The sequence below is a fragment of the Suricata suricatta genome, chromosome X (genome assembly GCF_006229205.1).
Source record: "Suricata suricatta isolate VVHF042 chromosome X, meerkat_22Aug2017_6uvM2_HiC, whole genome shotgun sequence".
NCBI classification, from domain to species: domain Eukaryota; kingdom Metazoa; phylum Chordata; class Mammalia; order Carnivora; family Herpestidae; genus Suricata; species Suricata suricatta.
The window spans coordinates 46,141,172-46,155,410 of record NC_043717.1 but is presented as its reverse complement, the minus strand read 5'-3'; the positions used below and the strand labels follow the sequence as shown (position 1 = coordinate 46,155,410).

The 14,239-nt window shown below is 39.9% G+C and overlaps 1 protein-coding gene across 6 annotated transcripts in view; it reads left to right on the top strand.

Moving 5' to 3' along the window:
• Positions 1–14,239, top strand: part of ARHGEF9 (Cdc42 guanine nucleotide exchange factor 9) — a 189,713-nt gene that overhangs the window by 141,483 nt on the left and 33,991 nt on the right. For all 6 annotated transcript variants that reach the window (XM_029930721.1, XM_029930716.1, XM_029930720.1 and 3 more), the window contains 3 exons: positions 1,055–1,287; positions 6,865–6,994; positions 12,932–13,063. In XM_029930721.1, the coding sequence (XP_029786581.1) occupies positions 1,055–1,287; positions 6,865–6,994; positions 12,932–13,063 (495 nt within the window). The remainder of the gene's footprint in view (positions 1–1,054; positions 1,288–6,864; positions 6,995–12,931; positions 13,064–14,239) is intronic.

The following is a 14,239-nucleotide window of genomic DNA, read 5'->3' as shown; positions in this document are numbered from 1 at the left end:
GGATGGGAGATGGGCTAGATGGGTGATGGGTGTTAAGAAGGGCACTTGTAATGAGCATTGGGTGTTCTATATAAGTGATGAATTACTGAATTCTACTTCTGAAGGCAGTATTGCACTATATATTAAAAATATATATAAATTAAAAAATGAAATCTTACCCTCTGAAATAAGGTAGATTGAGCTAGAGAGTACTATACTATGTGAAAAGGTCTGTCAGAGAAAGAGAAGCACTATATTATTTCAGTCATATGGGGAACTTTAGAAACAAGTCAGATGGAAAACAAGTCAGGGGGAAAAGAGAGAGAGGCAAACCATACAGTGGACTCTTAACTATAGAGAACACATATGAATATTATTCACCCCTAAAAAATCTAAAAAATGAAATCTTGCCATTTGCAGAAACATGGATCAAGCTAAAGGTTATAAATCTAGGTGATAGAAGAATACAATGTGATTTCACTCATATGTGGAATTTAAGAAACACAACAAATGAGCAACAGAGAAACAAAAAGAGAAACAAGTCAAGAAACAGACTCTTACCATCAAATTGATGGTTCTCAGAGGGGAGGTGGGTGGGTAGATGGGTGGGTTAAATAGATGATGGGGATTCAGAAATGTACTTGTGATTAGCACTGGGTCATGTATGAAATTGTTGAATCACTATACTGTACATCTGAAACTAATATAACACTGTATGTTAATTATCTGGAATTAAAATAGAAACTTGAAAAAATAAACAATAAAATCCAGTGCCATAATTTTATTGCCATAGTATTTTCACTTTTGTCAAGTCCAGTGCCTCATTATTACCCTTCTTTTATAGAATTTCATAACTATTCCTACTTATTTTCTCTATACAAACGTTTAGTTTGTCTGCTTCCCAAATAATTCCTTTATTTCTATTATTAATTAAATTTTGAATCAATTTAGGAAAGGTTGATATTATCATTTTAATATTCTACATAAGGATAGGATCTATTTTTTTCATTTCTCCAAAATTTCTTTGGAATTCTTAGTACTCTTTTATTCCTCTCCATTTTTCCTGTGCTCATAGCAAGATGGATTCTGGATATACTCTGAGTACTGTAACAACCACCTGGATGCCTGCATGGAACTCTCCAAACTGATGAAAGACAGCCGCTACCAGCACTTCTTTGAGGCTTGCCGCCTCTTGCAGCAAATGATCGACATTGCTATTGATGGATTCCTTTTGACTCCAGTGCAGAAGATCTGCAAGTATCCCTTACAACTCGCTGAGCTCCTCAAGTATACCGCCCAGGACCATAGGTAAAGGATAAAAGGAAACAGGAGTTAGTGATATCCTCATCTACAAGTTAGTGTTTATTAAGAATATATGTCTTTTAGCCATTTCTGATCTTCTGGTAGCTTATCTGCACAATGGGATGATGATTGTTTTTGGCTACCTCACAGGTTATTGTGTGTGTAAAGCAAGAGAACACTTATGAGAGTTTCTTATAAAGCTGTTAATCAGTATGCACAAAATAATTAGTATGCATCATCATTACTACACAACTTAGACCCTGCCTTCAGGGAGCTCAGCTGGGTCCTTAGTTCTGAGTTCAGCCAAGTGAATAAATCCAGATGGAATGATTGTTCAAGTATTTATTCCACTATGTTTGATAGATTCAATATCCTAATAACAGCGTACCTAATTTTTACTCACCTAGTTTTCTTCTACATGGCTACATCCTTGGTATTCTTTAGTCTTTTCCACCCTCCTCTGCCTCATCCCAACTGTACCTTCCCCTTAGATCCAGAGTATGACTGGGGGGGGGGGATAGACTTGAGACTTCTCCTGAATTATTGTTTTTTGTTTTTTTTTATAATTTTTCAGTATTTTCAAGAAAACCAACTCCCAAATGACCAAAGCTTCTCTCTCTCTCTCTCTCTCTCTCTCTCTCTCTCTCTCTCTCTCTCTCTCTCTCTCTCTCTCTCTAACTGAAAATGACCTACCAACAAATGAGCCTACCAGTAAGGTATATGCTGAAAGTAATCAACAATGAGTGAACCACCGCCCACCCTCATATGAGCTTTATGAGCTAAAACCCTCAGACTTTTTATAGCCTGCCTTTAATAAGTACTGAATCCCTGACCTTAGACTTATTAATTCAGCTCTCTTCCTGATTGAACCTTCCAAGAAGAAAGATGACCTTTGTCCAATTTCCCTTAGCTTTCTGCCTAGTTTTCATTAGGCCTACTTTCTACTTTCCTACTTCCTATTTTCATTTGGTTCCATTGCCTGGTTTCCTTGGAGCTGACCTCCAGACTCAGTTGCATAAGGCCATGATATCTGCTAGTTGGTTTTGGTTATGTTAAGCTCAAACCCAATTGCTAGGTTCATTTTTAAGTTGATGATTTTTCTTTAGCAAATCATGAGTCATGTGCTTCAAAAGCTCTGGAGCCTTGGACAAATTTCAAATTTGAATCTAAATGTGGTAACACTGGACTCTTCCTTTGTGTGTGAATACAACCAGTGGTAGCTCTGCCTGACATGCCGTATTGGCAATGAGGGAGGCAGGTAATGAAGGACCTCACAAAAGAGCACTCTGTTCCCTCCTCCCTGAGTCTGTTTACTAGCTGGGAATTGGTGGGCATCCTCATTAGACATGAAATTTGGAGGTGAAAAAATGTTATTTTAAAATACTTATTGTTTCGGTCTAGCAGGAAAACAAGAGAGACCTAATGGAGAACCAGGGGGAGTGGAGGAGGGAGAGAGAGTTGGGGAGAGAGAGGGATGCAAAACTTGAGAGACTATTGAATGCTGAGAATGAACTGAGAGTTGAGGGGGAAGGGGGAAGGGGGAACAGAGGTGGTGGTGATGGTGGAGGGCACTTAAGGGGAAGAGCACTGGGTGTTGTATGGAAAACAATTTGACAATAAAATATTATGGGGGAAAAATAAATAAAATACTTAAAACAGACCATTGCCAGAATGGAATCCCAAGTTTTCTAAGGATACAGTTTCTTTTGAGAGCTAATAGGACAGTGAAGAACTGCCACTAAAATTAGTATATTTTAAAAATAAAAATGAGAAATATTTATGGCACCTAAAATGGAAAGGCCCTTAAAGGAAGGTCTTCTAGTCAGATTTTCTCTTTTTATGGTTGGATGGACCGAGGCCCAGAAAGCAAATATGTGTGGCAAGGCAGGGACACAAAGTGTGGACAGTGGTCTGGGAACCTAGCTTTGTAAGAGCCTTCCAGATAATTTTCATGCCCAAAAAAGTTTTATGAACCAATGAACTAGCCAGTCTGGAAGGCCTCTTCCAGTTCTACCAGCCCATGATGTCATGAGCCTAAATGACTTCCATAGTTATACATCATGGTGCTAAGTGACCAGAAACAGTCACCATTGTACCTAAATCTCAGAGGAGCAACCGGGATATTCAAAGAGTGTTTCTCAAATGTTTTTTTTTTTATATTACAGCTCATCTCTCACCTTCCCCTGAGTATCTATTTCATAGAATATAGCAGGAAGTTCTAAAAATCATACTTGTGGACTGACGATGTTAATAGATAAATTATATATTGCATAATTGTTTTAATAGCCCCAGAAAGACCTTTTCAAAGCACAGCCAAAAGCTATGTTAGTTTCTTAAGCCAAAGTAACCCCAGACCCTTATTGGGTTTAGTGTGATCTAGTTAGATAGGATATCTACAAGGGGCTTGCTTTCCCTAAGCTCCTTCCCCTTGTGACTAGAACCCCTGTCTCAAGGACTTCTTTCCCTCTGGGTCTCTGGTCCCCTCTTTTTCCATGCCCTGGGCTCCAGAGTTCTGAGAGAGTGGCTCAGGCATTGGCAGGACACTGTCCTCCTTTAGAGTGACCTGTTGGGCCCAGCACTACCCCCAGGCCATGGGCCACCTCTTTTGGCAGGTCTTAGGAAGCTGTATTAAGATGACAGCTCCTGTGATGCATGTAAGAGTAGCTTGGATTTGAAGTCAATTAGAGGCTGCTTCTAGCTTGAAGGCTTAGTTGGATAGGTGTTTATAAGGACTATGAAATGCAAGCAGTCAAAGTAGCCTCTAAGGGAGAAGATTCAATGGATGGAGAGTAATAAGTGGATGATAATACTGGCTTTGCTTACAGAAGGGTGATGTGTCCCCATGCTACCATCCAACCTTCCTTAAGCTGATGGGAAGGAAGACTTTATATAAGGGGGAGGTTAGCTGACATGTCTGGAACAAGACAATCCTGGTTCAGTAGATCTCATCAAGGGGCTGGGGGCTCTGAGAAGGGTTCAGGCAAGACAACTACTCACTTACTTTCTCATCCACTCCTAAATCTAGTGGGGCAGGTTAAAAATGGGGACATTTCCCCCTCTAACCATTGTAAGAAAGGCAGCCAGCTAAATATGGCAAAGGTTGACTGGCAGTATGGAATAGTGACAGTAATGAATTCATGGCTAATTAGTACATGGGATAAGAGAAAATAGGCATTCTCATACTAGTGCCATCAGATGGAACTTTCTACAATAATGTCAATATTTTATATTGGTTCTGTCCAATATAGTAGTTGCTGGCCATACATGGCTATTGAGTACTGAGAAATGTAGGTGGTCAACTGAAGGACTAATATTTAGTTATATTAATTTTAAATAAATGTGGCTAGCGGCTACTATGTTGGACATAAAGCTTTATGTTTTACCTCACCAAAAATGGCTTAAGTCATTTTCCTGATACCTCAAACCAGAGAGAGGAATAGCATGAGAGACATTAAATGGGCCCAAAGAACAAGGGTATTTATTTATATTAGCATCTTCTACACTGCAGCTATCCCTTCTGTTATCACCCTACTCTGTTTCTAAATGGTAGACTTAGGTAGTCTTTCCAGGGAGAAACTTTGATAGTCATATAGAGTCCAATCGATTGCCCATAGGGTGCAGTAAGTAACTGTAAAAGGATGAAATATAACAGGAACAAATGTAAGGTTTTATAATTGGGTCAAAGAAATTAAGAGGGAGACTTAGAGTTCAAGGACAGACCTAGAGAAATTCAGCTTATAGATAGGGTATTTAAATGTTTTAAATTTTTAAATGTTTACTTTTGAAATAGAAGGGGGGAGGGGCAGGGAGAGAGGGAGACACAGAATCTAAAGTAGGCTCCAGACTCTGAGCTGTCAGCACAGAGCGGGATGCAGGGCTTGAACTTACAAACTGCAAGATCATGACCTTGGTTGGTCTGAAACATTGGATGCTTAACTAACTGAGCCACCCAGGTATCCCAACACAGCATATTTTAAAGAGACTTAGGAAGTATTAGTCAACCATAAGTTCAATATAAGTCAGCAGTAGGATCCAGAATAAAAACTGATAATAGCTAACATTTATTAAGGGTCAGAATAAATAAGGGGTTTTTGCTGTTTTTGTTTCTTTCTTTGTTTTTAACAAAGTTGTCTTGAGACAGAGTAAAGTGGTTAGGAGGTTTAGTGAGTATCTGGTCACTGGAGGTGATAAAATGCAGTAGCGTAGCATTTGAAGACTATGGTCTGGCAAGTGTTCAGAGAACACAAGGAGGCCATCTAAGAGGAGGTACTGCATAATGTCTGCCTTGGTGGTTAGAACTAACTTCCCTGTGCCTATGATTGGTCAACCATCCTACACTTCAATGTATTAGGAAAGAAAGAGTTGCTGTGTATCTTTTTTTTCCCTCCTTCCTTCTTTCAAATGGGTGCTGGGACAGTGAGCAAGTGAATGACCACAAAGAATGTTCAGTTTTTAAAGTAAAGATTAGTTAAGACTGAATCATAACTCATCCTTTTGCCCTCTCAGTCTACTATAGCTCTGCCAAGTTACTGGGATCTTGTTTTCAACCTGCCTTTACAGGAGCCATTTGACTAGCTATCAGATCAGACGAGTAGAGAATGCTGAGCAGGGTGGTATAACTTTCAACAAGTAGGCCATCCGCAATCCTAGGAAACTGGGTCTAAAAGTTGCACTTTAACTTGTACTAATAATACTGCCACTATTTGCTATAAGCCAAGAGTAAAACAGTTTATGTGGATAACTAAACCCTCAACAAACCCTACTATAATTCTCCCCATTTCACATATGAGGAAACTGAGTCATTGAGAGAGTCAGTGAGAATTGCCAAAGGCCATACCACTAGTCAGTGACAGAACTAGGGTTTGAGCCCAAAGAGTCTGGCTCCAGAGTCTATTCTTACCACTATGCTAAATCCTATCTCTAAGTTAAACTAGAGGAAAAAGAGTATATACTATTTCACAGTGACTTTGGGCAGAGTTCCCTAAAAATAAGTGATAGAAAGTATGGTAAAGTTCTGGACCATCCTGTGAATAAGGCTGTCTTCTTGATTCTTGGGTGGATATATCAGACTGGACACAAATATAATGCTATAACAAAAGATAGGGGTCTATTTCCCTTGCATGTAAATAAAAATCTGCAGGTAGGCAGTCCATGACTGCTATGGTGCTCTAAGGTCATCAGAGAGTTGGGTTCCTCCCACCTGTCTGTTATAGTATCCCTAGGAGAAGGAAACTTGTCCCTATGGTATAAGATGGCTGCTAGAAGTTCAACCATGACATCTATATTCCAAGTATCAGGATTGAGTAAGGGCCAAAGAAGGGTATGCTATCTTCCTTAAAGGAGGTTTCTGAAAATTTTTGCCAAACATTTCTATTTACATATCACTGGACTAGTTATATAGTCACCCCTTACTGTAAAGAAATATAGGAAATTAATTTTTTACTCCATGTGACATGAGTTCTATCTGAAAATCAGAGGCTCTGTTACTAAGTAAGAAGAGAAGAATGGACATTAGGGTTGGCACCCAACTGTTGGTTCTCTAGCACATTGATTTACCAAACTTGTACTTTTGTGTCTTCACAGTGACTACAGGTATGTGGCAGCTGCTCTGGCCGTCATGAGAAACGTGACTCAGCAGATCAATGAGCGCAAGCGGCGTTTGGAGAATATTGACAAGATTGCCCAATGGCAGGCATCTGTCCTAGACTGGGAGGTAGGATCCTTACCAACAGGGGCTTCATGGAGTCTGAATAGCTTTTCTAGAACATCACATCTTAGCCACAGATGGATTAAAAAGAAATTAAATATGAAAAGCAGCAGAAAGGATTTAGATTAGAGCCAAGGTCAAAACTTTCTACTAATGAGAAGTGTTGAGTACTTCAGTGTCTTTCTAAGAAGGTTGGAGAAATCTTTGAGACAACACTTCATTAAGAAATGAAAAGTTCGTGTCTTTGGGTGTTGCCAGGAAATAATTGGATTGACTCAATAGACTTTCATGCCTCTTTCCAGTCCTGAAGTTTTATCACACCAGATAAACACTTGGATAAGTAGTATGTACTAATTCACTCCCAGACACAGACTATGAGGTTGGTTCTCCAGTGCAGGCCAGTCAACATACTTCTTTTTCTATTGGTGAGATTCCCTCATGCTGACACATTTTACTAGGTTTACCCAAGCTTGCACACTTGAGGCCAAGGTCCTCACTCCTGCCCTATTGACAGACTAAATACAAATCAAAGCCATAATAAGAAACAACCTCACACCTGTCAGAATGGCTAAAATTAACAACTCATGTAACCACATGTGTTGGCAAGGATGGAGAGAAAGGAGAACACCTTTGCACTGTTGGTGGGAATGAAAACTGGTACAGCCAGTCTGGAGAACAGTATGGAGGAGGTTACTCAAAAAAGTAAACATAGAGCTACATTACAACCTAGCAATTGCACGACTAGGCATATATCCAAAGGATACAAAAATGCTGATTTGAATGGGTACATGCACCCCAATGTTTACAGAAGCACTATCAATAATAGCCAAATTATGGAAAGAACCCAAATGCCCATTGACTGATGAATGGATAAAGAAGATGTAGTGTGTGTGTGTATATGTGTGTGTGTGTGTGTGTGTGTATGTATATGCATATGTATGTATGTATTTCTATGTCTATACAGACACACACACAATGGAATATTACTTGCTGATCAAAAAAGAATGAAATCTTGCCATTTGCAACAGTGGGGTTGGAGCTAGAATGTATTATGCTAAGTGAAATAAGTCAGTCAGAGAAAGAGAAATATCATATGATTTCACTTATATGTGGAATTTAAGAAACAAAATAGATAAGCATAGGGGAAGGGAAGGTAAAATAAGATAAAAAGAGAGAGGGAGGCAAACCATTAGAGACACTTAAATATAGAGAACAAACTGAGGGTTGCTGGAGGGGTGTTGGGTAGGGGTATGTGCTAAATGAGTGATGTACATTAAGGAGGGCACTTGTCATAATGAGCACTGAGTGTTATATGGAAGTGATGAATCACTAAATTCTACTTCTGAAACCATTGTTACAATATATGTTAACTAACTTGAATTTAAATAAAATTTAAAAAGTAAAAAAACCTACACACACAAAAAAAATATCACCCATGTCTCTAAGTAATAATCAATACCTTAGTGTTCCAAGGACTACAGTTTCAGGGAAATTTGCATTGCTAATTTTTCTGATACTAATGTTTGGTAGAACTGTCACTTTGCTGCCCTTCACACTTATTAATTAGGTCTACTTGAAGGGAGAAGAAATATATCCCTTCCTTTTAATCTCTTTCCCCCTGGAGATTTTTGCCAGGAGCCCAAATTTGCAGCTTATATTTGGGAACTTGATTGTATATAGTTGTTATGACACCCTCAGCCTCACAGCCTGTTTGTGTAATATGCAATGGCCTGTTCCAGTTTACCATTGGATTATTGAATCCAAAAGGTCAGCAGAAATACAAAAAACCCAATATGATGGTAGCAGCAAAAGAATCTATTTGAAACGGAAGGTGGCTTGATGAGAAATACTTCTAGGACCAGGAGATTAAGTGTGCAGCTGGCTAGATTTGTTATTCCTCTGCCCTTCTGTCAATAGGCAACATTGAACATAAACTTTATGAAAAGTATGGCATTTCCCTTGTCCTTCTTCCCCTGGATCTTCTCAGGCCACAACCTCCCGTCAGAACAATCAGCCTGTAACTAGAATGGGGTGTTGGCCATTGAGCTATTGAGATGAATGAGATGTGTCCTTGGTTTTCCAGCGGAACAAATACATTCTAGACAGAGGGAATTTTATGTGAAGAATCCTAGTAGAATGGAAGAAAACAACTTCCATGGTAGAGATGGGAGTGGGAGGAAATTGCATGTTTGAGGACAAGGCAAAGTAATGTGTCATGCAAGTGGGATAGAGGAAGAAAAGGGTGAAAAATCTGAACTCTGAGACGGCCATTTTCCTTAAATGATCTGATTTGTGCTTTCAAGCAGCCATGTGAAGTGAACCAAGCAGGAACTGTTGTATTATCCATTGTTCAACTGAGAAAACAGACTGAAAGTGGTTAAATTACTTCCCAAGGCCACAGAGCGAGTTGGTGACAACACGGGGCCCAGAACTTAAGTCTTTAAGATTCTCACCTTAGAAATCTTCCAGCATAGTTGGTTGTTCACTAAGCATTATCATTCTACTGTGGTCTGGTGGATTAGAACATGGACTATGGAGGGTTCTGGCCTGGATTCTGTCACTTTGAGCAAATTACTCCCAATTTCTCTGACCTTCGTTTTTGTGGTCATAACAGTACATTCCTTATTGGGTTGCTGTGAATATTAATAGGAATATGTGACACAGGATATAAAGCACACATTAATAGTAAAGATAATACCTAGCATTTCTGATGGCGCCTGGGTGGCTCAGTTGGTTATGTGTCCGACTTGGGCTCAGGTCATGATCTCGCATTTTGTGGGTTTGAGCCCCACATCGGGCTCTGTACTGACAGCTAGCTCAGAGCCTAGAACCTGTCTTCAGATTTTATATCTCCCTCTCTCTCTGACCCTCCCCTGCTCACTCTGTTTCTCTCTGTCTCTCAAAAATAAATGTAAAAATAGCTAGCATTTCTGAAGAACTTACAGTGTGAGGTGTGTACTTTCCTAAGCACTTTCTTTATGTTAATTTACATAATCCTCACAACAGGCAAAATGAGATTGGTACTATTATTACTTTCATTTTAAAGATGAGGAAACTCAGTGTAGCACAGCCCCACTGTGACCCTACCTTGGCAATATTTGACCCTTTATGGTGTTGAAATTGGAATAGGTAGAACTTGGCTATAGCCAGCACCAGTCTGGAGTTGCTGGCACCCGGCTGGCCCCTTCCTTTGGGACAGCAGACCATGCCAGGAACAAGATGGCCTTCTCTCTCCCTCTTGACTTACAGCCTTTGCAGAGCCAAGCTCCACTTGAAGCTCACTCAGTAATATTCTTTGCATGTGTTTGATATTATTTTTACTGCCTTTTTTGTAGAAATAAGAATTGACCTTAAAATTTTAAAAATAAAATTGAGATGAGGAAATTGACACATAGAGAAAATATGTGAGTTTCCTGGTATCAATCAGCTTGATGAGCATAAGAGTAGATTTCCCTTTCTCTCTCTCCCCTCCCTCCCTTTCTTTTCTTTCTTTCTTTCTTTCTTTCTTTCTTTCTTTCTTTCTTTCTTTCTTTCTTTCCTTTCTTCTTTTTCTTTTTTCTTCTCTCTTAGTGAAATTATGTGTGTCAAGTACTTAAAATAGAATTTGAGTGCTCCTGTCTGGTATGGTAGGCGGACCATATGACATCGAGTGGTCTCCTGATCTGACCGCTCTGATCATCCTCAGTTTAGCAAGTATAATTTTAAAAGTCATCCTTCCATTTGCAATGATGTGAATGGAACTACAGTATATTATGCTAAGTGAAATAAGTCAGTCAGAGAAAGACAAATACCATATGATTTCACTCCTGTGTGGAATTTAGTAAACAAAACAGATGAACATATGCGAGGGGGGAAGCAAACCATCAGACTTTTAAAGAGAGAATAAACTGAGGGTTGATGGAGGGATGTGGGTGAGAGATGGGCTAGTTGGGTGATGGGTATGAAGGAGGGCACTGATGAGCACTGGGTGTTGTATGTAAGTGATGAATCACTGAATTCTACCCCTGAAACCAATATTCTACTATATATTAACTAACTTGAATTCAAATAAAAATTTATAAAATAAAAAAATATTATCCTAAAAAATGTTATCTTGGCCAACTTTGGTTGGCATTCACCTCTTTTTACAGCTTTCTTTCACTTTATACATATTCAAAATGGACTATGCCACATTTTGTGGCCTGCCTCAGGGTAAGACATGGCAGATTGGTACCACTCTCAGCTTCTTATCCATCCAACAAGAAAGTCCTGCACAAATGCCTCACCCTGTGGGCTTCCTGTCTCAGAAGTTCTGTTTTAGTATGTGGGCCCCTCAAGGATGAATGTTTACTTAAGTTCCCAGATACCCACGAAGTAGAGTTTTGAATCACAGTAGTATCTCTGAGTTTTCTTTTTGAGGTTATATTATTAGAAATCATTTCCACTGAGCTCCCTCTCATCCCTTAGACTGAAAAAGTGCTATACTTAAGAACACCATTTCCTGCTACCCCTCTCTTTGGCCTACTACTATGCCTAGCCTGTTTGTTCTGACTGCTTGTTGGGGGATGCAGGGGTCTACTGTAACCTTGACTTGAAGCTTTTGGGTGCAAGACTGACATCTTGCATTAGAGTATCAGGGCTAGGGCCTTGGATATCATCCTCATGTATCTCATTTAATATCTAGAAAAACTGAAACCCAGAGAAAAGAAAGGATTGACTGGCCTAGAGACATCATAATGTAGTGGCAAGAGTAAGCATACTTTCTGAAGCCACAAAATTGGGGTTGAGTTATAGGTCTCTAGCTAACAAGCTGGGAGATCTTAGCTGATTACCTGCCATCTCTGTTCCTTGGATTGTAAAATGAGATTAAGAATATCTCTACCTCCCAATGTTCTCTTGTGGCTCAGAAGGTTTAGAGTGAAAGTATGTAGCCCAATATCTTATGCATATAGGTGCTAATAATTCTCTTGAGTCCTGGACCACTGACCTTCTTATAGGTCCTGGAACACCCATGCCTATGCCCGGGGCTTTGGTGTGGTTTTCCTGTGTTCCATGAATTCTGTGCACACCTGCATTAGTTTCCTCCACTGACTGTATGCTCCTTGAGAATGGGGGACAAATCTGGCTTAGCATCTGACATACATCCCCGCATACCTCTGACCTAGCAGAGTTGCTGTAAAGAAGGGGCCTTGGAAACTCTGTAGAATTGAATTAGCTAGGAGTCAGATGTCTTGGTACTTTTTTTGTCTGACTATGTAGTAAGGAGAAGTGGTTTTAGGCTGTGAATAACAGACCAAAGAATCATGCAGTTGTAAAGTTTCCTGTTTAATCAATATATTTTAGTGAACTGAGGAGAAAAAAAAAACAATTTTAAGAGAGTGACTGTAGCCTCTATCATTGTTTCCTTCTTGCCCTCTCCTGTCCCATTTTACTCATAGAGGAAGCAGAGAGAATTCTGTTATTTGCTTAGGCTTACTCTTCAGGTACAAGAAAGAGACTAAGAGACTAGATCTGGGATGAAGGACTGATATAGAAATAGAAATTCATAGAGAAAAACAGGGAGGGAGAGAGGGAGGGAGTGGAGGAGGGAGGGAAAGAGGGAGGGAGGGAGCGAGAGAAAGAGAGAGAGAGAGAGAGAGAGAGAGAGAGAGAGAGAGAGAGAGAGAGAGAATATGAACATCAGGGAATCAGAATGAACCTTGGTGCCTGTAGTGCTAGAAAGCTGGCATAGATGGACTATAGCAGTCCTGGGTGATATGACTCATTTGGCCTCAGGATGAGCAAAAGTATGGGTCTTTCCAACTCCAGGACTTTCCAGAGGTCTTTCTCTCTATCCTTCTTTCCCACCAGGCCTTTTCTGTACTCCTACTTCCCCAGTCTATGCCCAGCCTTAGGTGCTTCCGAGCAGGTGACAGAGTCATCCCTCCTTCCTGGCTGCCTCTCACTATGACATGTTCTTCCCAGGGTGAGGACATCCTAGACAGGAGCTCGGAACTGATCTACACTGGGGAAATGGCCTGGATCTACCAGCCCTATGGCCGCAACCAGCAGCGGGTCTTCTTCCTGTTTGACCACCAGATGGTCCTCTGCAAGAAGGTAACTGCAACCCCTCCTTTACTGAGGGAGATAATCACCTCAGGAGCATCAGCCTCTCTCTCTCTCCATAACCCTCAGCTCACAATGAAGTGAACATATAGTAGGTGGGAAAATACATCAGTGGCTTCTAATTTTGTGATCCCTTCTTTAACTTTTGCTGTTTTCCTTCTTTGCCAATTTTCTTTTTAAAATCTAGAATAAGATGTTGTTCTCTATCTTCTTGTCTTCCATGACAGCTGTCTCTGCTCCTCTGCATCTCATTGCCTTGTTATTTTAGTTATGCATGTGTCTTGTTATTTTCTTCCTGAGATGATTATACTGGAACTTAATTTGGTGCTTTGGGGAATTTTTTCCTTTTTCTTCATTTCAATTTTATTTTCTGAGAAGGTGAGGAGCTCCTCTTTTATCTCTCCTCAGTCATCCACTAATGTTCCTACAACCCTGAAGTTGGCCCAAACAACTTTTTCCTGTGTCTTTTGTTTTTAATTATATCAGCCATACATACTCTGTTGTCCTCTATGTCATAATTACTAGTTATTTATGTTGGTTTTACTGTATTCTGGGAGGATCAGGAACTACATAGAATATAATAATCCTGGAGAAAGTTCAAGGAACTTTCTGCATGTGGACTATTTCTTCTTTTACTGAAGGGCCAGACTTGGAGGATGAGCCATTTGGGACTCAGAAATGCAACAATAGCAACAGAGAATGGGAATAGAGCACAAATATGGAGATTTGAAACCAGAACACCCAGGTCCTAGACTTTATGGTCTCTCTCCTTGGGCCAGTTTTTTAACTTTATACCCTTATTATTCTCAGTGCCAAATCAGGCTGATGATACATTTTATTTCAGGAAGCTCTGAGGAGGATCACCTGAGGTCATGGGGAGTAGTGAAGTATAGTGGTAAGCACATGGGTTCTAGGGCCAGACAAAAGGACACCAATTACCTTTTATCCATGAGCTGTGTGACCTTGGACAAATTCTCTATGCCTAGTATTATCCTCTCATCTGCAAAATGGAAATCATAATGGAACCGACATATAAGAGAGGTTGTGAGGGTTAGATGAAACAATATAGTTGCAGTGCCTGGCACATAGTAAGTACTTAGTAAATGCTAGCTATTGATACTATTACTGTATATTTGACATTAGTACTCATTCATTCAGCAAATATTT